This window comes from Zootoca vivipara, chromosome 2, assembly GCF_965207765.1.
Source record: "Zootoca vivipara chromosome 2, rZooViv2.hap1.1, whole genome shotgun sequence".
In the NCBI taxonomy this organism is placed as follows: Eukaryota; Metazoa; Chordata; class Lepidosauria; order Squamata; family Lacertidae; genus Zootoca; species Zootoca vivipara.
The window spans coordinates 90,981,667-91,009,158 of record NC_142584.1 but is presented as its reverse complement, the minus strand read 5'-3'; the positions used below and the strand labels follow the sequence as shown (position 1 = coordinate 91,009,158).

The 27,492-nt window shown below is 41.1% G+C and overlaps 1 protein-coding gene across 1 annotated transcript in view; it reads left to right on the top strand.

Moving 5' to 3' along the window:
* The window catches only part of LOC118081605 (contactin-6), a 122,189-nt gene that overhangs the window by 57,536 nt on the left and 37,161 nt on the right, over window positions 1–27,492 (top strand). The window contains exons 5-8 of the mRNA XM_035108102.3: window positions 3,068–3,246; window positions 4,928–5,064; window positions 7,905–8,034; window positions 8,258–8,408. Coding sequence (XP_034963993.3) covers window positions 3,068–3,246; window positions 4,928–5,064; window positions 7,905–8,034; window positions 8,258–8,408 — 597 coding nt within the window. The remainder of the gene's footprint in view (window positions 1–3,067; window positions 3,247–4,927; window positions 5,065–7,904; window positions 8,035–8,257; window positions 8,409–27,492) is intronic.

The window sequence follows — 27,492 nt, the reverse complement described above, 5'->3', positions numbered from 1 at the left end:
GTAGCATCCTAGAGATCAACAAAGTTTGTCATTGGTATGAGCTTTCGTGTGCAAGCAGACTTCTTCAGATACAAAGAAGCTCATACCAATGACAAACTTAGTTGGTCTCTAAGGTGCTCCTGAAAGGAATTTTTTTATTTTGTTTCAACTATGGCAGACCAACACAGCTACCTACCTGTAACTGCTACAAGAATAATATTCCTTCTGCTTATTGGTTTTTATCTCCATATAGCTTGTTGTTGTTGTTGTTTAGTCGCTTAGTGGTGTCCGGCTCTTCATGACCCCATGGACTAGAGCACACGAGGCACTCCTGTCTTGCACTGCCTCCTGCAGTTTGGTCAGACTCATGTTCATAGCTTCAAGAACACTGTCCAACCATCTCGTCCTCTGTCGTCCCCTTCTCCTTGTGCCCTCAATCTTTCCCAACATCAGGGTCTTTTCCAGGGAGTCCTTCCTTCTCATTAGTATCTTTACAGCATTGGACTTTCCTTTCGCTTCCAGGCATATCCACAACTGAGCGACTTTTTGGCTTTGGCCTAGCCGCTTCATCAGCTCTGAATCTAGTTGTACTTGTCCTCTGCTCTTCCTCAGTAGCATGTTGGATGCCTTCTGACCTGAGGGGCTCATCTTCCAGCGTCATAACTTCTATCTTCCTGTTGTCTTTGTCCATGGAGTTTTCTTGGCAGGGATACTGGAGTGGCTTGCCAGTTCCTGTTCCATGTAGATCATGTTTAGTCAAAACTCTCCACTATGACCTGTCTATCTTGGGTGGCCCTGCACGGCATAGCTCATAGCTTCTCTGAGTTATTCAAGCCCCTTCGCCATGACAAGGCAGTGATCCGTGAAAGGGTTTCCATATAGCAGTGGTTCCCAGTTAGCTAAGTACTGCAGCCCCCCTGTTTTTCAAAAGCAAAGCCATGGACCTCCTGCTTTTGAAAATTTTGTTATCTCTATGGTAGTTTTTGTTATGTGAATGGTGCCACAGACCCCCTTGGGTGGGTTACAAGGCCCCCCTGTGATCCACGGATCACCGGTTGGGAACCACTTCTGCTATACAGTATTATTCAGGATTCAAACACTGGTAAAACCTGCAGCTGATTCCATATAGTGGGACACAGGCCCATGTGCCCACTTCCTACTGCACATTGGAAGTGGATTGTGCAAACTCAAAGCCTCAAGTTGCTCAATAAAAAATGGAAAGCCAGACAATGGCCACCATCTACCCAACCAACACTTTTTATTGCTATTTTTTACATGAATCAGAACAGTTTGTGTCAGATAGATTTTCATCACATCTGAAACTTTGCATATCTCTTTCTGTGGCAGCACCAGCACCAGCACCACCAACACTGCCTCAAAGCCTTTGTTAAAAGCTGTTCTGAAGGCATTTTCGGTCTTTCTGCTGCAGCAAAGCAGCTTATTTTCCTTTGCAGGAGCCTGAAAGGCAGCCGTGAAATGCAAGACTATTAATATTTCAAAGTGTTCTGGTGACATAATAAATCAAGAAAGTGAGCCTTGTGTGTTTTCTGATGTTGCCAGAAACTCTAGACGTATTTATAGCCATGTTCACACTTGAGTGTTTTATCATATAAAGAACATTGATCTAAATATAAATTAAAATGATAAAAAGCTATAAAAATGCAAAACAAAGCATTGCTCTCCCTAGCTGATAAAAGTTCCCCTTATTCCAGTCTCTCTAGTCCCCTCCTTCTGCTCATCACTCCTTTGCCTTTTGCTTGTAATTTATAATTTTCAGCTTCCTCTTTTAGTGTCATGTCTAATGTTCCATCAGTTTGATTTGTAGTGATGCACTCAAACAGAGTAAAGCTTTTGTTTGTTGTAAAATGCAACCAGTTTGAGGCGAGTTCGCGTGTGGTTTCCTTCTCTGCACTATTCTCTCTGCAGATTCACATTTCTTGTTCCTGCCTGAGGGGATGGATTTGAGTTAGATTATCTTTAAGGCACCTTCAATGTTGTGCTTTGCTTCCTCTTAGACATTTCAAGTGCATCTCAGCATCAGTAGCAAGGCTTCTAGGATCTCTACTCCTAGATCTTGTCGTTAAGCAGGCTTATTGTGAAAATAAAACAACGTGCTTCATGTGATGTTTGCAAGTGTGTGTGTGTAAATCCGTGTATTGCAGTTTACACCTGACAAAGTAAGCTGTATCCTATCAAATATCATGCCTGGATAATGTCAGCAGTCTTTACAATTTACAGTCTTTACAATGTTAGAACCTTTTGGCAATTTACAATTGCAATTTTAGAGCTTCTTGGAAATTCTACCATATGGGTAAAAGTATACTTCTGGATTCCTTCTGAAGTCTGTTTTGTGCAATGACTGCTTTCCCTTTTCAAGTTCCCTTCAAATTATTTACTTATTGCATTCACATCCCACATTTTTCTCCGAGGAGCTCAAGGCGATGCACATGGTTCTTCCCATTGTGATGTAATCCCCACAACAAACACTGTGAGGTTGGTTAAGATGAGAGGCAATGACTGGCCCAATGTCACCCAGTGAGCTTCACGGATGGCCAAGGGGGCAATTTGAAACCTGTATCTCCCAGATCTCAGGCCGAGACTCTAAACACTGCACCTCACAGGCTCTCAGTAGCACCAAACATTTGGAAAATGGAGCCTTGGCAGATTTTAGGACTAGTTGTGTATTTCAGTTTGAAATGGAACCTCTCCCCCCTCCCCCCTTATACTGTATATAACATCAAAGTCTCATATCAAATATGATTGATCTGTAGAAAGGACTTTAGGATCTGAAAATAGAGACAACTTATGTACCTTGTAACACCCCCCCCATGTGTGTGTGTGTGTGTGTGTGTGTGTGTGTGTGTGTGTGTAAAACACCCCCCCCAATATATATAAATGATGTGTTAATCCCACAATTATCTAAAAGGCTAAAACTCACAAAAAAGTTTGGGATCATTTCAGAACAATAACTTCTTAAGTTTTTGGGTGGTTGCTGATAATTTCAAAAGTTCAAGGACTTACTTCCTCCCTTCATATAAGAAAGGATTACCTGGGCTCTTACATTGTCTAATGATTTGTATTAATTTAGTCCTGTTCCCAGTATCATCTGGAGGAAATCTGATGGTAGCCCATTGGCTAGAAAAATCCACACATCCAAAGGAATCCTTGAAATCCCAGACTTTCAGCAAGAAGATGAAGGCTCCTACGAATGCATTGCAGGAAACATTCGGGGGAGGAATGCTGCAAAAGGCCAGCTGCTTATATATGGTGAGAAAATTGAATTGTTTCCAGATAGAATACCAGCATTATTGTGAAATACTACTTAAACCCTTTATATAACATTTAGTCTTCACAGGAAGAAATCAAGGACAAAAATAATAACATGACTGGTGTAGTTCAGAATTCAGTGAATATGAAATATTATGCATCAGTGGTAGACTATAAAGGTAGCTCATAGCATCCTTGGGCTACAAAGATAAATACAAAGAAAAATGGAGGGGTAAAGTGGTTTCATTCATACAAAATATTAAGTGGCAGAGAGAAATTATTTTGTCATCTCCTCTTCCCCCCGTTTATCCATGGCAGAGCTCCCTAACTTTGTGCCCAGCAGATCTTCAGGCTATAATTCCCATGATTCCTGACCATGGGCCATGCTGGTCAGGGGTTATGGAAGTTGAGTTCCCAGACAGATAGAGGGCACAGGTTGGGAAAGACAGGACTAAACAAGGAAGAAGATCCCAGTGGTTTGTGGTGGTGGTGGTGGGTTCTTTGGAAAAAGCACTGTCAGCACGTCCTTCCAGAAGCAGAGGATGTAAACAAAGAATTAGGCAAAAAGGTGAAATATTTAGGGATATGGCTGACTGCAAGGAATCATAATCTATTTCAAGATAATTATATAAAGATTTGGAAAGAGATTAACCCCATGTTTCGCTCGACCCTTTTAGGAAACCGGTACAGAACGGAAATAGAAAAGAAATAGAAAAGAATAGACACGACACAGTCTTCTATAAAAGTATAGAAAGAGTTTACTCACTCACATTCTGTTCACAGATGGATCCCAGAAGGCAGACTTAAGTTACAAAAGTAATATACCTGGAAACTATCCCATAAGGAGATAGCTCCTTTGTCTTCTCTTGGCTGCAAACCAAGAGAGCATCTCAGATTAAGCATATATATGTTGCTTCTTTGAGGAATGGAGTCAAAGAGAGAGAGGTGGCTGTCCTGCCCTGTGCTTTTGTTGTTACCTGCATAGGGAAGGTCATGCCCACCTCTGGTCACATGTAGAGAAAGCCTTTCCCAGCCCAGAAGGAAACAGGAAGTTTACCTGCTGGCTGGGCAAACATTCCTCCTCATGTGTAAACATGTTCACCCTAGGAATGTTGTACTTGACTGCTCTGTGTTAACCCACCTGCAAGGGGCTGAATTTGAATTTAAGGGGGCTGAATTATAAGAAAACATGAAGGGGATTGTAGTGGGCAGGCTGCAAGGTGGGTGGGAAGTGGGATGCTCCTCCATTATACATCCCGGTGGACTGTGGGTAATTGTGGATGACGTTGTGTACATGGATTCAAAGACCAGGGTGAAAATGCACTAAAGTCAGAGTGAAGGGTAATGTGTGCAGACGTCTTAGCATAGGTTTCCTGGTCGCTCCCACTCCGAATGGGGTTTTAGGTTTTATTATGCTGTATATCCATGGTTAAATGTATATTTCTGTACTAATTCCTCATATAACACGTAAATGTCACAGACAACAACAGAGAAATGGCCAGCTTCAAAATGCAGAGTTTTTAACACACATTTCTCCTGAAGAAGTATACATTAGGCTGTTCTGATAAGCTTATTTATTTAAATTTATGTTTTTATTTTGTCACATGTTCCAAGGCTTTAGGGGAAAGGAGCCTACAATAAAGTTACAATAATTCTGTGTGTTTTTCCCCATTGATAACAGCACTCCCTGAATGGAATAAAAGCATTGAGAATGCCTCTCTCTCTCTTTATGACACATTGGTTTGGGAATGTGAAGCAACTGGGAAGCCCAGCCCCTCATATAGCTGGTTTAAAAATGGCCAGCCCCTTGTATCAGAGGTAAGATCTGGGATTCATTTTGGCTTCAGCTCAAAATTTGTAACGAATTCCGCTTTTTGTGACGCTTTCCTGCTTTTCTTTTGTCCCTTTGAAAATCTAACTCTCTTCTGAATCAATCAGCAACTGGTTCCATTGAGTGATTCCAGATTTTAGCATGAAATAAAAGGGTGGACAATATCTCACCATCCGCCATTTCCACTCCATGGTTTGAAGGAGAATGCCTAGTACCACTGCAACAAAATATCTGTGTTGTATCTTTATCAAGCTAGATTGCAACAGCCATTCATTTGTCCATTGCTTTTTCTTACTTGTGAATGATTATTTATCAGATTGGTTATATGACTCAAAAGAAAAGCAGCCTAAAAAGATAGAAAAGTAGAGCTTCCATTTGAAATAAAGTGTATATGTTGATGTGTTTCACATTCATATGGTTTTGTGGGTCGGTGGGTGGAAGAGAGAGAGAGAGAGAGAGAGAGAGAGAGAGAGAGAGAGAGAGAGAGAGAGAGATTCACTCTGAGGACAGCAACAGCCTGCAGGTTGAACTAAGTATGCAGAAGATATTTGCAGCAAGCTCTGTGGAAGTAAAAAGTGGAGAAGTAATGGAATGTTGTTAATTAGATTGCTGTGTACCATCCATACAACCTGAGGCTGTGTCCTCATCAAATTTTTAAGCTAAGCAAGGTTGGGATGGGTCAATACTTGAGGGAGAATCCTCTAAGGAAAAACCAGAGTGCTGAAGGATCGGTTTAAAAAAAATCAGTAGGAGTCACCCTTTCTTCAGCTACGCTTCTCTCTCTCTCTCTCTCTCTCTCTCTCTCTCTCTCTCTCTCTCTCTCTCTCTCTCTCTCTCTCTCTCTCTCTCTCTCTCTCTCATGATTGGCATCATCTTAAACTATTAAAAAATCCCTGCAGTTATGCACATTTGATTCTTAACACATATGCCCAGAACCAGAGCTACACACATCACGATGATCACACAGACATCTTGTGCATTCATTCCTTTCTATTCATTTCAACAGAAGGGAATCCGACACATGGAAGAGACAGTGGGACTGAGCCAGCCAACATTATTATCATATTTATTTATATCCCACCTTTTCCCCTGAAAGGGACTCAAGTTGGCTTCCAGATGAAATAGAAACAACTTGAAAACATGGGAGAGACAGGACCAATAGTTAAAAAAACAAACATTTTTTTTTGTGTGTGTGTGTGTGTGTGTGTGTGTATGATGAGAGAGAGAGAGAGAGACGCTGGCTTTGACCCCAATGCCTGCATATTCGGTGAATATAATCTCCACAAGTGAAGAGACAGGACTGTGACTCAGAGATAGAGCATCTGCTTTGCATGCAGGAGGTTTCAGGATCAATCCCTACCTAGGTAGTGTTGTGCAGGGCTCCTGCCTGGGCTCCTGCAGAACTGCTGCCTATCAGTGTAGACCAGTGTTTCCCGAACTGGATCTCCAGCTGTTTTTGGACTACAGTTCCCATCATCCCTGACCACTGGTCTTGCTAGCTAGGGGTGATGGAATTTGTAGTCCAAAAACAGCTGGAGACCCAAGTTTGGGAAACCCTGGTGTGGACAGTAATGAGCTAGATGGGCCAATGATCTGTCTCGATATAAGTCAATTCCCTACATTCCTCGATTTGGAGCCTGTGGAATTAGGATGCTCACTGGCTTGGAGACACCACTTGTGTAGAGTGCAGAGAGATCAGCAGTGTGTGTGTGTGTGTGTGTGTGTGTGTGTGTGTGTGTGTGTGGCATTGGGTGAACATAACTGTTGTCTCATGGCAAAACAATGAATTGAAAATATGTTTCGTCCTTATTTCTCGAGTATGAAACCTGATGTAGCCAAACAGCACCATCCATGCACAAGAGACAGGTATCAGCACCCTTGATTTAGGGTGGGAAAACTACCAGAGCTTGAGCTCAGGGGCTATAGAATTCTGACTGACTGACAAAGGAGAATGAAACAGAAAACCAGGAAGATAGGGAGAGATAGGGAGATAGAATGGCGTATTCTAAAATAGGCATGGCTAATAGTTTGGTTAAAAAATGTAAGAGCCTGCTGGAAGTGGCCAATGGCCCATCTAGTCCCACATCCTGTTCTCTCGGGGCAGCCCAATATCTGTAGAAACCCGCAAGCGGGATTCAAGCACAGGAGTCCTATGCCCTCCTGCGGCCTCCAAAAGCAGGTATTCAGAAGCATCGGTGCCTCTGACTGGAACACTCCACAGTGCCCAACTGGGTTGGAAATGCCACCTGCACATATGTACGTGGGAGCTCTTGAAATCAGATAAGTTCAGAGTACACACCCAGACTTTCAAACACAAAACTGATTACTGCATCATCAGCAGTCAAAAGGCAATTTCATTCTTTGGCCAGCAAGTCTTTTAACACATATAGCTCAGGGCACATACAGCAGATCCTCAAAGGATCCCCAATACAACCTGAAGCACTCCTTAAAATATATTGAATAATGTCAGGGCTTTGCATGTACAAAGTGTCATCATACTCCCACCCAACCTTCCTGCTGATCTCAAACCCAGGTTAAAAGGAATAATGCCTGGTACCTATGACGGAAATGCAGTGTGGTGCACTGGAATTGTATTGGCGGCTGATTCAGGTGAAACTAACGTGCCAGAGGGCAGAACCACAGGTGTGGCTCCTGGGGGTTTGAATTTGGCAACCTTGACATAGAGGCTGCATGCACAGACATATGTTCTTTCTTCACTCTAGCAGGGACAACTTCTCTTTCTCTTTAAACTAAATAAAATAAAACATTTTAAATATGGTTTTAATAGTATTAATATTGGCTTCCTTCCTTCTTCTTTTTTTTTTAGGAAAGATTTCAAATTGAAAATGGAACTCTTACTATAACTATGCTGAACATTTCAGACTCTGGCTTCTATCAGTGTGTTGCAGAAAACCAATACGATTCCATCTATTCCAATGCCGAGTTAAGAGTAAAAGGTAAGTTAACAATTCCTTCAAAGGGAAAGACTGGAATGTTATAAACAACTAAGTTCTGAGAATGAAAGGGTGGGGGGAGCCATGCCGGTCATGGAGGAGACAAGCCAAGAGGAAAGACCCATACATTTCAAAGCTAAAGAATGAAAACTCATTAGTTCATTTTCTTTGAACTGCTAGGCTCCATATATCTCTACACCCACTTTTTTATTTAACTTATTTATAGTTTCAGCCCCTGATTTTTCCAAACATCCTGTGAAAAAAACGTCAGTTGTCCAAGTGGGAGGCCAAGTTGCAATTGGATGCAAGCCAGAGGCCTCTCCCAAGGCTGTCATTAGCTGGAAGAAAGGCACTGAAACGCTACGGCAAAGCAAAAGGTAACCCCCCCCCTTTTCTTTTTCTTTTGTTTCTAAGTGATCTGTTTATCAAATCTTGGCAGGATTCAAGGAGCTACTGGGCCACCTGGAAGGAGCTTTCACTATTTCATTGAATTTCTTTTACTCTTTTTTTTTTTTAAAAAAAACCACGAATGGCTGAAATCCATGCCATGTCACAAACCCCTCAAATATCAACAGCAATGCCATGTGACATAGAGGCCTGCTGCTCATTAATAGAAAAAATGTCTAAAGATTGTTGGGTGTATCCGATGGTTGTTATTTTCTCCTGCAGGAGAAGCCTGGGAAGTAGAAGCAAAATCATTTCAAAAATGGTGAGATGATTGAAGAAACATGCTAAAATAAAGTAGAGCTGCTGGATAAGATAAATTAAATGATACAAAATGATAATCTGATTGAAGTTGACTCTAGGTAATCTGGCTGTTGCGTGTACAAGAGCATTCTATTTTTTATGTTTTCTTTTTATTAATCTATATACCGCTTTTATGCCAAAATGGCATAAATATTTTCTGAGTTGTACATTTGTCAGACTTACAGGGAAACGTAAGCCTATTATTTTCACCTTTTAATATATTATGTTAAATAAATCAGGTCATTGTTTCTTCAACCGAATCCCACTCTTTAACTGGACAATGATAATTATACCTAATTGTCCATCTTTTGGTATCTGAGGAGAAATGTATCCCCTTTACCTACAGGGGCCAGATATGGGTCAGAAATGCAGATTTGGAAAACTTCTGAATTCTTAGTTTGATGGCTTCTAAACACAAATAAGAGCTAGGAGCTCCAGCATCATCAGCAGAAAAGTCCATCTCACATGACGATGTGGAGGAGAGAGTTGCATGTGTCACCTCCTCTTTTATTTCTCTTCCATGGTACATTGTCAAAAAAGAAAAACAGTAGAAGCTCTTTAACTAAACCAAAGTGACTGAACTGGTGTTGTAACTGCTGCAATACACTACACTAACAAATAAAGACTATTCCTTCAGTAGCACCTTAAAGACCAACTAAGTTTTTATTTTGGTATGAGCTTTCGTGTGCATGCACACTTCGTCAGATTCAAGGTATGTGACGAAGTGTGCATGCACACGAAAGCTCATACCAAAATAAAAACTTAGTTGGTCTTTAAGGTGCTACTGAAGGAATTTTGCTTCGACTCAGACCAGCACGGCTACCTACCTGTAAATAAAGACTATTCACTGATTGCTAACAGATGACCTATGGGATATTCAAAGTGGTGCCTAATGTTAAGCCAAAATATTTTATTATCTGAAAAGTTTCACTTGCGTTTGAAATGTTCTACCAGTGTATTCAGCAGACAGTTCTTCTGTTGTTTGGTTCATTTAGTTTGATGATATGCATTGTTAGTAGCAAACAATCTGAACCCTAATTTTGAACCACAGGGGACTTTCATTCATAACTTCTGTATCATCAAATGATATCATGTTTTAAATAGTTCAGAAAGTTTTTGGTGGTCTCCTAACCATACCTGAAGCCAGTGCTTTTTTCCAGCCATTGCTCACAGGAGCTCAGGTGGGTGCCATTGCCATTCTGGGAGAACAAGAGAGAAGTTCATGGTGAGTTCAGGCACCTCTTTTTCTAGAAAAACAGCAGTGCTTAAAGCCTATTTTATAGGGAGATTAGTTTTGATGCTTCTCAAGCCTTTCCCACCCTTTCTTTGAAAACTTCTTGAAGAAGTTCCACTTCTGATATTAATGAGGCGTAACTAGGGGCTGGATGCTCTAATTTCGAAGAGAGGTTTTGGTTTTGGTTCTGTAATTAATTTTAATCTGCTGGGGAATGTGCTTGATTGACAGACTTCTCAGAGGTGAGTTTTTGTATCTCAAAATAGGTAAGAGAGTTTGCAGCGAGCTAAGCTGGTGTTGTGCATGCTAAGAAATTAGTGTGACTTTAGAGAGACCTTAGGGAGAAACTCTGATCATACAGTTGTGATCAAACTCATGTGGGAAGGTTCTTGTGGCAGTACAGTGCCATGTGCCATTGTTTCCACTGTCATTGCCTTTCAGTGGTGCTAGGTGGAACCTCAGGTAGAAAATGAAATACTCCTACGCAATAAAGTCATACTCTCTACTATAGAATTGAATATAATAAAGACAAAGGCCATATATGTCTTGGAGAGATGTACAAAAGTCCACAGAGCAGGCTTTAAACAAGAAGTGTTTTCTCATTCCCAGTTTATTAGCCTACTCCGGTGCTTCAGTTTGTCTTATGCTTTCTGTTTAGACAGATAAGAATGGTGTAGAATTGGAAGCAGAATGTAAATTTGGCAATACTTTGAAATATTTTAAATCATTTTGCAATAATAATGTTTAAACTGGAGCTTTAGCAATCTAGGTGAATAACAGTTTTGTTGTTGGAACTCTGCATTTTGAAGCACCAGATTTAGACAGTGAAGTGGTTCGTACCACAGAGTATATACCAAACTATGACTTATCAAGACAACAAGAATGTGCAGACTCCTGGACAGTTGCTTGCTGCTGCTTCCCAGCCTTTTTTACTCTTGCACAATGCTGAGCTAACCCAACGTTTGGCTTAGCACAGGGGTCCCCAAACTAAGGCCCGGGGTCTGGATGCGGCCCAATCGCCTTCTAAATCCGGCCCGTGGACGGTCCAGGAATCAGCATGTTTTTACATGAGTAGAATGTGTCCTTTTATTTAAAATGCATCTCTGGGTTATTTGTGGGGCCTGTCTGGTGTTTTTACATGAGTAGAATGTGTCCTTTTATTTAAAATGCATCTCTGGGTTATTTGTGGGGCATAGAAATTCATTCATATTTTTTTTTTCAAAATATGGTCCGCCCCCACCCCCACAAGGTCTGAGGGATGCTAAAAAAAGTTTGCTGACCCCTGGCTTAGCATGTCATTTGAATCTGGGCTGCTGGTTAAGCTCTCCCCTCACTAAATACAAATTCTATCCAAGAACACACCTTAAGATTGTTCTTCGGCTTACAGTGTCATGCAAACCAGACCATTGTTATTACAACCTTCTTTAAATAGTATCTGATACTGGTCATTCAAATCCTAGTTTTCTCTTATGTGAAACATTCAACTGACTTCTGTTCTGAATCTCAGTTGGAATCTTCACCCCCCTTTTTTTCCTCCCCACCCCCAGCACTGAAGCCGTCCTCCTACCTAAACATTGTATTACGTCCTCATCAACCAGAAAGTTCATGTCCATTTTCATTTTTTAAATAGACCTCTGTGGGCTTTAGCTTTGAGAGCTGAGACAATGCAAAGGTTACCATAACTTCTGTCATAGAGCTTTGGTATGCTGATGACAACGTAGTGTGCGCACACTCAGAGGATGACCTCCAAACCATCCTAAATATCTTTGCAGAAGCTTACGAAAAGCTTGTCCTATCACTCAACATCCAAAAAACCAAAGTGCTGCACCAAAAACTACAAAATAACCCCTCTGCAGTGCCATAAATCCAACTCAGTGGTGTAACGGTGGAAAATGTTGATCACTTCTCCTACCTTTCCACAAGGGCCAACATTGATACTACCAACCTTACAATATGCTTGTGAAACATGGACTACTTATAAACACCATCTCCAACTCCTTGAAAGATTCCGTCAACGGTGTCTCCGAAAACTTTTACACATCACTTGGGAAGACAGGCGAACTAATATCAGTGTACTGGAAGAAGCAAAGATCACCAATGATTCTTCAACATCAACTTCGTTGGACTGGTCATGTTGTGCAGATACCTGATGATCATCTTCCAAAGCAACTACTCTATTCCGAACTTAAAAATGAAAAGCATAATGCTGGTGGTCAACAACAAAAAAGACAGTCTCAAGGCAAATCTTTAAAAATGTTGTATAAACACTGACAACTGGGAAACACTGGCCTGCGAGCGCTCCAGTTGGAGAACAGCCTTTACCAAAGGTGTCATGGGCTTTGATCTCAGGATGCAAGGGAGAAACGTGCTAAGAGGAAGGCACACATGGCAAATCCACACCGTGATCAACTCCTGCCTGGAAACCAATGTCCCCACTGTGGAAGGACATGTGGATCCAGAATTGGCCTCCACAGTCACTTACGGACCCATTGTTAAAATTGTGTTTATGGACGACAATCTTACTCGGCTATGAGTGATCGCCAAAGAAGAAGAATAATAATTCATTAAATCCAGATCATTTATAGACAAGTTAAAAAGCACAAGTCCTAATATTGTTCCTTAGGGAACTTCACTTCTTACATCCTGGTATCTGAAGAAGTGTGCATGCACACGAAAGCTTATACCAAAATAAAAACTTAGTTGGTCTTTAAGGTGCTACTGAAGGAATTTTTTATTTTACTTCGACCCAGACCAACACGGCTACCTACCTGTAACCATTCTTACATCCTGTCATTGTAGGAACTGTTAATGTATTGCTACTTACTTATTGTTTCCCAGTCTTTAACAAGTTACTGATCTCATTCAGTTCTTCTTCAGCAAGACTTGTTCTTCTACATGCTTGGTAATTCTGTCTTTAACAGTGGTTTCCACAAATTTTCCCCAAACAGATATTAAGCTATTTGGCCTGTAATTTCTAATATTCCCCCCCTTTTTTATATAAAAATTGTGTTATTTGGATCACTTTCGAGTCCTCTGGTATGGAGGCTGATCTTAGGGGAAAGTTCCATATTTTTGTCTGAATATCAAAATGTGAGAAGATGGACAAGAACATTAACAAGAAACTCTGATAGGAGAGGGACAAAACATTTCTTTCTTCAAAGTAACAATAAGAAAGGTGAAGGTCTGCACTTCTCCCTTTCCTATCATTCTTAGTTCTCATTTCTTCCTTTGTTGTAACTTTTCAACTGAAAGTGTCAATTTGCTGGCCTCAGTTAATCAAAACTTTCATAGTTTTCCTTTGTTGGATGTGAAAGTGTATGAAACTTTTTTAATGAGTGCCCTTGCACCTTCTCAGAGCTGTGACTTCTGCATGGTCCATTGGCACCTCTGGAAAGTTCAGCACAGATTTTGCTCAAATGAAACATTAGGCTCCATCAGCCAGCAAGTAACAGTAGCAAACTAAATTATTAAAGAAAGTGTTAACTTCCCCCATACATAACTTCTATACATTATTAAAAAATAAACCTTTTTTGATAACCACTACAACAACAAAGCTAAGTTAAATTCTTTCCCTTTGTTCTTTACCATAGCTGTCAACCCTCCCGTTTTTTGTGGGAAACTCCCTTATTTCAATCCGTTTCCCGCTGCTATCCCGGATTGTTAGATATCCCGTAAATTTCCCGGATTTCAAAGGAAGCAGCTCCTCTCCCTCACTGCTGGCCAGGGAGGCTCTGTGCCTGCCCCCACCTATGAGTGAGCAGCCTGGTTGCTCGCTCACTTGCCGAGTGCTGCCAGAAATCGCGTCTGCGCTTGCCCAGGCATGCGCAGAACCAATTTCCAATGCCGCGCTGCTGGGTGAGGCTGCTGATCCCTTATTTTCCAATCCGGAAGTTGACAGCTATGTTCTTTACCCACTTAAGGTTTTTGCTGAGTTTCACACAGCACAGAATTCTTTTAATTGTAATTATGCGTTCATAAGTTCATGTTCATAGATATGCAAAAAAGTCTTTATGACACTTAGATTACAGCAACAGTGATTGGGCTACAATCATAGAGAAAGTAGGCAGCCTGGCTGACCAGAAAGGAAAAGCAATCAGAAGACACAGACAATTATTCAAGGGAGTTAAAGATGGTGCCGAAAAAAGGATGTTGGAGGACAAAAATTAGATAGACTAAGATGCAAAAAAAGAAGTAAATATATACATATAGGCATACATTAATTGTGGTATGAGCGTCATATAATCCTATTATTGAAATAGTTTTAACTGCCCAATACATGGAAAATATGGAATGAGATTTAAGTTGAGAACTATGAAACACTTATCAAACAGAAAAAATGGATGTGCCATGTCTAGTACCTACACACAGAGAAAGCAGCTCATAGTCAGAGGGCGGGGTATATATAAATTATTATTATTATTATTATTATTATTATTATTATTATTGTTGTTGTTGTTGTTGTTGTTGTTGTTGTTATGAGAGCCATATACAATATCACTTATCCCCGGCGGGCCAATGTGCAAGGTGAACAAGACTGCCCACCTCTCAGTCACCTGACATCATCATGAAGTCAGATGAAACATTTCCCTTTACAGACTGGACTGAATTCAAACTGACCTGCAAAGGAAAAATGTGGGGAGTGGAGCCAGGCTTCTGGGGCCCTGGCCCAACGGTTGGGCATGTTGCTACATGTCCATGCATTAGAATGACTGGCTGATTTGAAGATGCCTGCACTGCTTGCACATGGGCTTCTTCAACTGCAGATGACCACACAAACATGGCATCTGGGGTGGGGCCAGGACCATGGAGTGCAGCCCCACACCCCAGTAATCAATTGATGCCTCTTTCACATGAAGTCATGGTGCTTAAGTAACATGGCTGTGAGGTGGGAATGGACTGAACTATAGGATGTGGGTGTACAATATGGGCGCAGTTCCTCATGTTTCCGTGTTGTGCTCATGGCAGTAACTTCTTACATACAAGGTTTCTTCACAAAAAAATATGAAATTTATGAGCCAGAAAGGTGGTTGGTTTGTTGGTTTGTTGTTGTTGTTGTTGTTGTTGTTGTTGTTGTTGTTTACCCCACCTCCTTGTTGAGGATACTGTTACAGAAGAGTCAAAGCTTAGTACTGAAGCACATGCTATTTATGCTGAATGTGAAAGGTTCCCTTTTTTAGTATCTCCAGGGAGACTGGGAAATACCTCTGTCTGGATCCCATGGCTCACAGGCGTAAACAATACAGAGCTAAATAGATCAATGTTCTGACATGGTGTGCATCTACTTCCTCTATTCCTAAATAAAAATAGATTGGGAGTGATTCACTCTAGGCAGAAGAGTCATCAAAATCCCTTCGAACTCTCTTTAAACCTCTTAATTGTTTCATTGAAGGCTTGAGTCTTTTACCATGGCTCACAATTAATGGCATTTCAGTTCACTAGCACCAATATTAGACTTAGAATCATAGAATCATAGAGTTGGAAGAGACCACAAGGGCCATCCAGTCCAACCCCCTGCCAAGCAGGAAACACCATCAAAGCATTCTTGACATATGCCTTTCAAGCCTCTGCTTAAAGACCTCCAAAGAAGGAGACACCACCACACTCCTTGGTAGCAAATTCCACTGCCGAACAGCTCTTACTGTCAGGAAGTTCTTCCTAATGTTTAGGTGGAATCTTCTTTCTTGTAGTTTGAATCCATTGCTCCGTGTCCGCTTCTCTGGAGCAGACTTGGAAACTAATGATGTTGTGACTACCTGGGATTAGTGGGGGGGGGGGTATTTTGTAGAATAAAATATACAAGTAAACCGAGATTTGGCCACCTCATGAGAAGAGAAGAATACTTTGGCCACCTCATGAGAAGAGAAGAATCCTTGGAAAAGACCCTGATGTTGGGAAAGATTGAGGGCACTAGGAGAAGGGGACGACAGAGGACAAGATGGTTGGACAGTGTTCTCGAAGCTACGAACATGAGTTTGACCAAACTGCGGGAGGTGGTGCAAGACAGGAGTGCCTGGCGTGCTATGGTCCATGGGGTCACGAAGAGTCGGACACGACTAAACGACTAAACGACAAACCGAGATTTAAAACCTAAAAGAAATGTACCTGAGCTCCAGAATCCTAATATTTCACTGCACATTGTGGGTGCTTTTATTCATATCTTGAAGCTGGGCATCATGATTGGGATCCAAATAGATTCATTTAGGAGTGCCTAAGAATTTGAGTACAGCCAGTGACACCCCCCCCCCTGAACAGTAGTCTCCCATAATAAACCTCCTTTAAAATACTTCCTGGGTTCAATTTTGAGCTGTTATGTGGCATGAGGTTGCTGCTGTGTGAACACAAACCCAAAGCTTCCCTAGTTGTGTGGTTCTTTGAATGCTGCTCCATGAATCTAAATCAGGATCTTAATAGCTGGATATAGGAAGTCATTGTCTTCAACCTTTAAACTTCAGGATTTATGCTTTGTTGTGTGCTTTTTTATTTTTAAGACAACACTATCTGCATGATGTGTTTTCTGTTTGTGTCTTCCTCCCTCCTTCCTCGCTCCCACTCGTCTCTCTCTCTCACACTTTAAGCTTCTCAATGAATTGCAAAGGAGATAATCACAAAGGACGACACATTTCATATCTACACAGTGTTTCCCAATGACAAATATTTGTATTTTTAGTTTATACACCCCAAGGTGTGCTTAGAAAAACACACACAAATGGAATATAATTGCCTCTTTAATTAGCAGTGATATTTTTCTCTCACTTCTTATTGTTGCTAATACTGTAATTTTATTTACTCAAATGTCTTTAATAAGCCTGTTCAACTGGAATTTGGAATTCTGTTTTGATCCAAATTAACCTCAGGTTTAATAGTATATATTTTATTTGCAGTGAAATTGTGGCAACCTGATTTCAAAGCTCATTAAAATCTGCTCTGAGATAGGGAGAAGACTCTTTTACACATGCTGTAGTTAAAGGGAGTTTTATTAAATTGTGGTATTATTGCCATACAAATTACACACAAATAAGTAGAAAGACCATTCACATATTGTTACAGGCCATGCCAATATCTGCCACGCGATGCAAGATTCCAGGGGTCTTGGCATTAACCAGGGTTTGTGTTTCCTTTGGGGAAAACGAGGGGAAATGAGATTGTTATGTACTGAGCTGAATCCTAGAACAATAGGATCCAGAATCAGCAGTCTGATTGGTCCACAGGAGCCACCCAATCCAACTCCAGGTGGAAGTGAATCAGCAACCTGATTGGCCTGCAGGAACAGCCCTGAGGTAGCCAATCACGCAAGGCCCATTGTGTAAATAATGTATATAAGCAGATGTTTTGGGGAAAAGAGCCATTCTTCTCTTCTTCTCCTTTGACGACCACAAGATGAATAAACAGCATGAAATTCACTCTCGAATCAGAGTATATTTCAGAGATGGAAAGAGTTTACATTTACATCAAGAGGGGCTTGTATTTCCCAGCACTGGATTCATCGGCATCCTAAGCACCATCCCCATGTTTATCTTTAACAGCCTGCGCCAGCCGGCAAGCATGGCTATTGCCCGTCAGTCACTCCCCATTTCTTCCTTCTTCCCAGCAGAACTTTCCAAAAACAGCTCCTCCCTTTACATTCCAGCATCCCCCTGCCACCTCCGGTCACTGTAGCAACCTCTGTTACTCAAGCACATTGCAAAAGACAGTGTCCCCTGTTGCTTGCATCAGGCATCCTACCACAAAAGCTACTGGGCAGAGGGTCTTTTCTTTTGCTGATGGCTTACTATTATCAAACAAACCAGGCTGTTATCAGCCTTTTGTTTCTTGAACCACACAGCCGCCAGAGAGCCATTGTCCGGCTGGCCTCATGAGGAAGCTTGCCAGGATTATTCCCAGCCCTTGCTAAACAATTTAGGATGAATTTAGGAGTTTGCTCAAATTCCAACCCTTCACTGAATGTAGATACTACGGGGCGGTCTCCCCCCTCCCAACTCAACAATATAATGAAAATCCTAAGAGTCTAAGATGTATTCTAGTGGCACCATTGACAAATACCGTATATCATTAGGCAGAGCTAATTCACTTGACCTAATTCTGCTGTCAGTTCAGAAGCACACAAATAAATTCATTTAATGATTTTAATATTCCTCTAAAGAAAACTGGAGTGACTGGGTACAATGAAATCTACCCTTGTATTTGCTTTCTTCTCTTTATTTTTTCCCCATAGTTGGCCTATAGGCTGAAGCTATAATTCGGTTAAACTCTCCTTTTCACTCTTTTCTGTAAGAGTAGATGCTTTTGTGTGAATTGTTTGTAGACTTTTCCTTTATGAGATGTATTGAATGGGGTATGAGCAGAAGAATGGCCGAGATAAGAGAGGTGAATGAAAGCTGTGTATAGTCTTTGGCCTCTGTTCAGAGAAGTATTCACTGCAGTTTGATTCAGAAAAAAAAAGCATACTATTGTACCTAAAGACCAGTTCTTCCATCTAAGGGCAGCTCCACATACTACAAATGGCTTCGGAAAATACCAGTGTATCTTGCAGCAGACAAATAACATATTTATTTATTTAACTTATTTGCAACATGCTTGCTTATCTTCTCAGAACAGCTAAGATGGATATCAGAGATGAGCATATATATATATATATATATATATATATATATATATATATATATATATGTATTTGACACCAGAATGTACTAGTCTGAAGAACCAGGTCCCAGAATGTGATGTCTAATCATTGACATGGTTTCTGCAGGAAACACTGGAGCAACATTAGTGTTTCCTATTGCACTCATGTCTGGATGAGCTCTGAGCTGCCTCTGAGCCAAGACTAGGTTGCCTAACGGCAGTGGACTTTTCTTCACTGGAGTGTGGAGTGTTTTTCTATATAGCAGGGATACGGATCTTTTGAATATTGTTGGACTAACAAATGCCATCATCCCTGACCATGTTGGCTGGGCCTGCGGAGAGCTGCAAGGGTTCTTCATTCTTGCTATTTAAGAGTTATCTTAATTTTGTATCAGGAATTCTATAGTGTGTTTTATATATATATATATATAAATGCAGATTACATTAAACTTGTATCACTGCTTAGAACAGAGTAGAAGAAGCATAACACCAGCTAACTTCTTTGTTTAAAATCTATTAGCACATGCTGATTAGTTTCTATTTTTTGAATTTCCCATTAGCCTTACTAAACAGATATAATGCTTTCATTTTCTGCAGATCAAGGGAATCGGTCATTAACAGTATTTTGTTCAGAGGAGATGCTTGGCCCATTTTAAATTAAAATGTGAACATATGATCACAGCTTGATTTCTTTCACACTTCCATTTAAATGTGAGTGTGACACAGTTGTTCTTTTTCGGAGGTGTGTTTCTGCATAGTACGAGCAAAGGTCTCTTATGTCAAAGAGAAAGAGTGTGTGTGTGTGTGCGCACACACACACACACACACACACACACACACATAAGGTGACTATAGGAAAGGGAAATGTGAAAAGTCATGCTATATTTCTTCCACATGTGGTAACGCAACGTCTAAGGAGAAGTGTTTCTACTAATAAAGAAATACATTTATGCACAGTATTGTCAATGATGGTATATTTTTATTTGTAAAATATTAAACAGTTTAGACACGTTTTAAATAAAAAAGATAAACATGCGTTATCATACTGACTATGCTTATGCGGTAAATTCATAATGGAAGTGGGACCTGAACCCAGTTGTCCAAAGTACATAGGTACTTCGGTTTTCGAACGTAATCCGTTCTGGAAGACCATTCAAGTTCTTAAATGTCCAAAAACTGAAAACTCAACAGCTGACAGCTAGGCCTCAGGATCTTGCACTCAGCAGAAACTGCGCAGCAGGTTCGACTTCCAAGGCGTGTTTAAAAACTGAAGCATTTACTTCCGGATTTATGGCATTTGAAAACCGAAACGTTTGTCAACCTAGCATGATGTAGTGTTGCATCGTCCATATTGCATTACCGAACTAGCAGCAATGTCTGAAAGAGTAAAGGTTCCTTAATTCATTGCCTCAAGTGGAAGAAAGTGCATCCGTATAACCTAAACAGGAACACAGATTCAAAATTAATATTTGCCACTAGATGAATTAAATCTCAAATGCAAAAGCCTAAGCCCGTTTCTTTTTAGGTGTTTTTTTTGGGGAGGGAGTAGTGTCTAGTTTTGCGCAAAATGTGGTCTGAAGCTCAACATCAAAAAAACCAAGATCATGGCCACTGGTCCCATCACCTCCTGGCAAATAGAAGGGGAAGAAATGGAGGCAGTGAGAGATTTTACTTTCTTGGGCTCCTTGATCACTGCAGATGGTGACAGCAGCCATGAAATTAAAAGACGCCTGCTTCTTGGGAGAAAAGCAATGACAAACCTAGACAGCATCTTAAAAAGCAGAGACATCACCTTGCCTACAAAGGTCCGTATAGTTAAAGCTATGGTTTTCCCAGTAGTGATGTATGGAAGTGAGAGCTGGACCATAAAGAAGGCTGATCGCCGAAGAATTGATGCCTTTGAATTATGGTGCTGGAGGAGACTCTCGAGAGTCCCATGGACTGCAAGAAGATCAAACCTATCCATTCTTAAGGAAATCAGCCCTGAGTGCTCACTGGAAGGACAGATCATGAAGCTGAGGCTCCAATACTTTGCCCACCTCATGAGAAGAGAAGAATCCTTGGAAAAGACCCTGATGTTGGGAAAGATTGAGGGCACTAGGAGAAGGGGACGACAGAAGACGAGATGGTTGGACAGTGTTCTCGAAGCTACGAACATGAGTTTGACCAAACTGCGGGAGGCAGTGCAAAACAGGAGTGCCTGGCGTGCTATTGTCCATGGGGTCACGAAGAGTCGGACACGACTAAACGACTAAACAACAACAAGTGTCTAGTTACAGGATAGTCATGAAAATATTATTCTCTACCACATTCTTGCCTTCCAAACATGGATCACATATATTTATATTTTTACCTTCCCTTCCCCTCAGGGAATTCAGAATTGCATAAAGTGTTCTCCCCCCTGTTCTTTTTATCTTCACAATGACAGTATGAGTTAGGCTTGGTTGAGAGATTGTCACAGATCGAAGCTTTAAGAATAAGGGCCATTTGCACAGTTCCCCTATTTGGGTAAGGTCCCCCTCCCCCCCCCGCATTTGGACTGTACCATGGAGGGAGATTTAATCTCATGGACCAAAAACCTCAACCTTTCTCAGCTGCCCCATTGGAGCTGCTATTAAAATAACATACTGTCTAGGTCTAGTTTGGAACTAAGCAAATATTTGCATGAATATAAGCGGCAGAAGCAGACAGAACAATAGTGTATCAGTATGCAGGGCTCATCAAAAACTCAGTAGGTCTACAAGAACACACAAAATATATAGAAAGCCTTTTCAATGCAAGTGCCTGAGTGGTCAATAGTGCTGTATTTTGCAACCACAGAAGAATCTGAATCTTCAGCAAGTGTAGTCCACTGCAGAGTATTTCCATTCTCGGCTTTACAGTCAATTTTAAAAAGAGAAAGCTCCTAATTCTGGAGTAATTTTAGAACTTCTTCTGGCTGCTACCACGGTGTTTTTTTATTTATTAAACATTTATGTCAGAAGCTAAGGTAGTGGATCTACCTCTTATTGGACCAGTTGTATTTAAACATAGCAAGACACTTATCTTCTCAGCCTCTCAAAGGGCGCAGGGTTTCCTAAAATGTAAGTGCCCACTGTATGCCTGAATGCGCGGGTCATTATAATTCACTGAGCCATGGCTTTGTAGAAGTTAGCATAGTTAAAAAAACAAAATCTACTGGTAAGCTAAAGTTCATGGAATCAGCATCGGCATCAGTAATCCATCTCTAAGTGGGACTGACTTCCTAAATTAAGAAATTTTTTCATTAGGGTGACTTTTCAACTCTATTAAATTTGTCAGAATGGTTTGGAATGTCTTGATAATGAAATCTTGCACCTTTGACTTCAACATAGAACTTCCCATGTAGTGTTCCAAAGCGAATTTATGTTAGAAAAGCTATGGTAAAAATGCCATTCTGAAGTCCTTTTTGTGAGCAACATGTTTGTCTTGTCTTTTTTTGCAAAATAAGAACTATTGGAATTTTTTTGGTGAAAAACTTGCCCCAGCTAGAGTTGACTGACACCTGATCAAACCGACAGTGAAATACACCTGGCTATAACCAACCCATCCAGGCTTTCCCTGAAAATGTCCCCCTCCAGCCCAGAAAAACATTGGCAGGTCAGACGTGGCCCATACACCTAAATAATGCAACCATAAGGAAAGCTCACGACAACAATATCCTAAAGGACTGCCTCTCCCCCATATGAACCAACCTGGACCCTGTGATCATCATCTGAGGCCCTTCTTCATGTGCCCCCTTCCACAAGAGGTCAGGAGGGTGGAAACACAAAATGAACCTTTTCTGCAGTGGCTCCCCATTTGTGGATGTTCCCCCAAGGAGGCTCGCCTGGTGCCATCATTATGTATCTTTGGGTGCCAAGCAAAATTTTCCTCTATAATCAGGCTATTGGCCTTTATCTACCTATGGCCTTTTAGAAGTGGGTAGGATATGTATTTATCTTTCCTCTTTGTTTCAATGTATCTATGTGTGATTGTTTGCTTTGTGTTGCCTAAAAGGTAAAGGGACCCCTGACCATTAGATCCAGTCACAGACGACTCTGGGGTTGCGGCACTCATCTCACTTTACTGGCCGAGGGAGCTGGCTTACAGCTTCCAGGTCATGTGGCCAGCATCTGGTGAACCAGAGCAGCGCACGAAAATGCCGTTTACCTTCCCGCCAGAGCAGTACCTATTTATCTACTTGCACTTTGACATGCTTTCAAACTGCTAGGTTGGCAGGAGCTGGGACCGAGCAACAGGAGCTCACCCCGTCATGGGGATTTGAACCACCGACCTTCTGATCAGCAAGCCCTAGGCTCTATGGTTTAACCCACAGCGCCGCCCATGTCCCTAGGGCTTTGCCTAGGGCAAGATAAAGTGGTTGACAAAACAAACAAACAAACAAATACGCAAGCTCCACTAAGGTCAGTGGGCCTCATTCCAATTTTACTGTATGTAGGATTGTATTGTAAGTGGCTTATCCCTAGTAAAAATAAATTTGTGAGGAAAGTAGTCTGGTCAGAAGATCAGGATCATTCCACATTAATGATTATGATTATTTCATAGAAAGGTGAACTCAACACAATGTATAACAATAAACATTAAAAAACTAGTGTAGAAACAAAAATCACTTTTGTTGGTGCAATTACTTAAGATATCAATGCATGCTGGAGCATTCATAGGGTTGCTTCACCATGAAAATTGTCAGTTGGGGTTGATCTACAAAGTTGACTCAGGCTGAATATGAGCCCCATGTTCTGCACTAATTTGCAAACACAAACTGCTCTTCTAACCTATTTATTTGCTCTATTATTCTCTCACATACCAGGGTCCACCCCAATTTCCTGCTCAGCAGGCTCTTCACACTGGCCACTTTTTGTTCTTCTATTGAGCTGTCTATTCTGTGACTTCTGGCCTTTCTATAAACTCCATAGTATGAACTCGTCACATACTCTGCTGATGGAGATAGAAGATGGACAGAATGGCTGATTGTCCTTACTTTTATCTCTTGTGCACTTTTTCAGCACTGGCAGTTTTGTCAGGCAGCTCACACTGTTGATTTTAAGTGTCTTGGTGCTTTTCTGTCTTCGTATTTATAAGAAAAGTTTCCCCAGGATGGGACTTCTTCTTCCTCTCCTCACCTTGCCCCTGCATCCCCCCCCCACTCTGCTCCAGAGGGTCACCCATCCCTCCTGAGCAATTCTGGGGACACACACAGGGGGCTTGGGGGATGGAGAAGGAGAGAAACGGGAAGCCCCATTTGGTAGAACAGGTGTCTGTTGTACAAACAGGATGTCATCACTGGGTACCACACCCTCTCTGATATTGCAAATGGCACACAGTATGTATTAGAAAAGGCAGTACTATATATACGGTAAATGTTGTAACTAAAAAAAAAAGATGGGAAACAAGCTGATTATTTTGTATTCTATCAATAATTCAAATGTTTTAATGTTTTGTGCATATCTCCACGAATATTTATATTTCGCCTTCTTGGTCTGTTTCACTTCCTTGGCATATTTCATCCACTTCTATGCAGCACCAAAGTGGACTGAACTTCCTAATTTTCTAAACATCAGGCGTCATTTCTAAGTTGAGGGACATTTGCTGTTTACACCTCACAAATGGACTTTATTTATTTATGACATTTACACCCCACCTTTTCTCAGGGCGGTGTCCATGGTTCTCTCACTTCCCACTTTAGCCTCACAACCGTGTGAGTTAGGTTAGGCTCACAGTGGATGACTGGTGTAGGGCTTCACGGCTGAGTGAGGATTTGAACTCTGGACTTATGAACGCCTGCCCAAAACTCTAACTACTACACTACAAAATATTTCATTTTTTTATTATTCTTGGGATTGGAAGGTACCCCAAGGGTCATCTAGTTCAACTCCCTGCAATTCAAGAATATCAACTAAAGCATCCGTGACAGATGGCCACCCAGCCTCTGCTTAAAAACCTCCAAGGAAGGAGAGTCCACCACCTTCTGAGGGAGTCCATTCTACTGCTGAACAGCTCTTTCTGTCAGAAAGTTCTTCCTGATGTTTAGTCTGAATCTCCTTTCTCATAACTTAAAGTCGTTGGTTCAGGTCCTACCCTCTGGAGCAGGAGAAAACAAACTTGCTCCATCCTCCATGTGACAGCCTTTTGAAGATGGCTATTATATCTCCTCTCAGTCTTCTCTTATCCAGGTGACACATACCCAACTCTCTCCACCATTCCTCGTAAGGCTTGGATTTCCATCTTGGTAGCCCTCCTCTACACACATTACAGCTTGTCAACATCCTTCTTAAATCGTTGTACCCCATATTATATTAATACAGCTGATTCTTCATGCCTAAGTGTTGAACCTTACATTTGTCCCTATTGAAATTCATTTTGTTAGTTTTGGCCCAGTTTTACTTACTTGTACTCAGTTTAGTTCCTCCTTTTATCTATGTCATCTTGTCACTCACACATTACCTATCATTGTTATTAAAATGCCTTTTATCCACTATTTTCTCTAAGGGCCACAGAGTCTAAACTCTGTCCATAATAGATTCACCAAATATGCACATTAATCGAACTTTTGGTTTGCTTTCAGTGTGTAGCAATTTATGGAATATTAATAATTCTGTCCCTCCCCTTGTTTAACCCTTATAATATGGCATCCCAAACAGGGCATCTTCAGAGGGGAAAAAAGAAAGAAAGATTCCATAATATATTTACACCGCATATGCTTTGGAATCTGCGAGTCTTTCCAACAATAATGTATCATTTATCTTCTTTTAATCCAAGCATTTAAGCACTAGACAACTCCACAAGGGTAACCATACAAGATTTTCAGACAATGCAAAGTGTTTGAAAAGCTCCTTTCTTTATCTATTTTAGTCACTGGATGTCACAAAAAAAAAAAAACTTGGGGGAAAAGAAACCTTTATCTTGGTGGTGGCTTGATGCAGAGCTCAGTGATGCCAATTAAAAAGTATTACTTCACTTTGAAGAGCATAGACATTCTTATCTGGAAATGCCAGCATGCTGATAGCATTGTGAAGTCTTCCTTTCCAGCTTCTTGTACAATTTGTCACTAATCTCCCATCTGGTATGATGATTCTTGGTGGCCATGTGTCCTGCTTCATGGAAGACATTCCTCTATCCAAAGGCATCCTCTTTGTCAAGCGTTGTCCGGTCCAAACCTTGTTTAAGGACTAAGAACTCTAAGGAGGGAGAGCAGCAGCCTCCTCAAAGTTGCCCCATCAATAGTTAGCAAATGGGAAGCAAACTCAGCAGGCACAGAGTCTTCTCCACAATGCATTTCTGTGTATTGGATTTATACCTCTTACAGTAATTCTTTCTAAATCTACACCTGCATATATAAACCGCTTTCAGGGTTGGTTGTTGTTGCTGTTGCTGTTGCTGTTTTCCAATCAAACGGCATATAAATCCTATGAAATCTTTAAAAATCACATAGTTATAGAATTGGAAAGAGACCCTGAGAGTCATAGCCCAAGTCCCTTTCAAGCTGGACTCTGACTGTAATAAATTTCATGTTCACGTTCAAGTCCCTTTCAATGCAGGAATCTCAACTAAAGCATCCCTGTGGCCTGTTCTGCCCTCTGGCTTAGGGAGGTATTCCCTGTTCTGGTGTGGTATGTTTGTGGCCACCCTAATTAATGGTTCTGAGGGTCCCATTTATTTATTTATGAAATATAACCATATGGTAATACAGATCTTTACCACTTGTGATTCCACTAGGCCAAAAGCAGCCCATCAGCCGTACACAGTGCTCCACCAGGGCCTTAGTAAACCTGTTTGCTGCCTGCCTGGAACTGCACCTAGAAGACTACTGTACAAGGCTAGTGGGTTTTGCTGAACATGGTAGGCTGCAAATTGAAGTGAGTTGGGCCTGTGTAGGCAGGTGACTGCTCTGAACAGCCAGGCTGCTTCTTCACCCAGCAGAGAAATACACATTCCTGAAAGAGGGTTCCCCTATTATCCAGAAATCCTTGATCTTTAACCAACTTTCATCACGGTACCCAAGTAACACATGAATGCAGGCTGGAACTAGACTTCCATCCTTTGGAAATAGATAAAATGGTATTCTTCTTAGAGAGCTCTGTGCAACTGATCACATGCCAAGTCAAATAATACGTTGGGCACCAGCACCTAGTCTGCCGTGGTTGGAGTTCTTGGGAGGTATTACAGCCAGAGCTGACACTGGGTCTCTAGCACCCACTTTAAAAAACTGACATACAAACAAACTCCCCCAGCACTGATGCAAGAGCTGGGTCTGTGTGGCTGGACTCACCAGTGCAGTCATGACTTTTAATTTCCCTGCAATGGACTTCCCCATTGAACAGACTGGAAGCAAAGCATATTTAGTGTTTAGTGCTCCACATTAGTTATAGGGCTTGGAATATCTTTCCTGCATTCATTGAAGCACAAACATTATTGTTATTATTTATTAATTTTATATTCCACTCTTCACATAAAAACACAAATCATAGCATCATAGCAGAAGACATGTGCCAAACCAGTTCTTTTTACCATTTTGATCAATCCTCTACCTATATAAATGTATGAAAACTTAATTGAGGATGGTATTGATTTTTAAGTTGAGTCTAGGCAGAGAAACAAAGCGGAGGTACTAAAGCAACTTACTGATTCAGCAATGGGATGCCATCATGAAAAGCAAATCCCAGGGAGTTAGCTTTTTTAAAAAATAAATAAATCTGACACCTGATCACCTCAAACACTAAGCACAGGTGTGAGAATTCTCTTGTGTTTGACAGTTGGTTGAACACAGCCTGTGATAATTAACTCCAAATTAGTTTCTCTGGCTCTGCTCACGTTATAGTTTGCTCTTTCATTTTGCAGCTGGC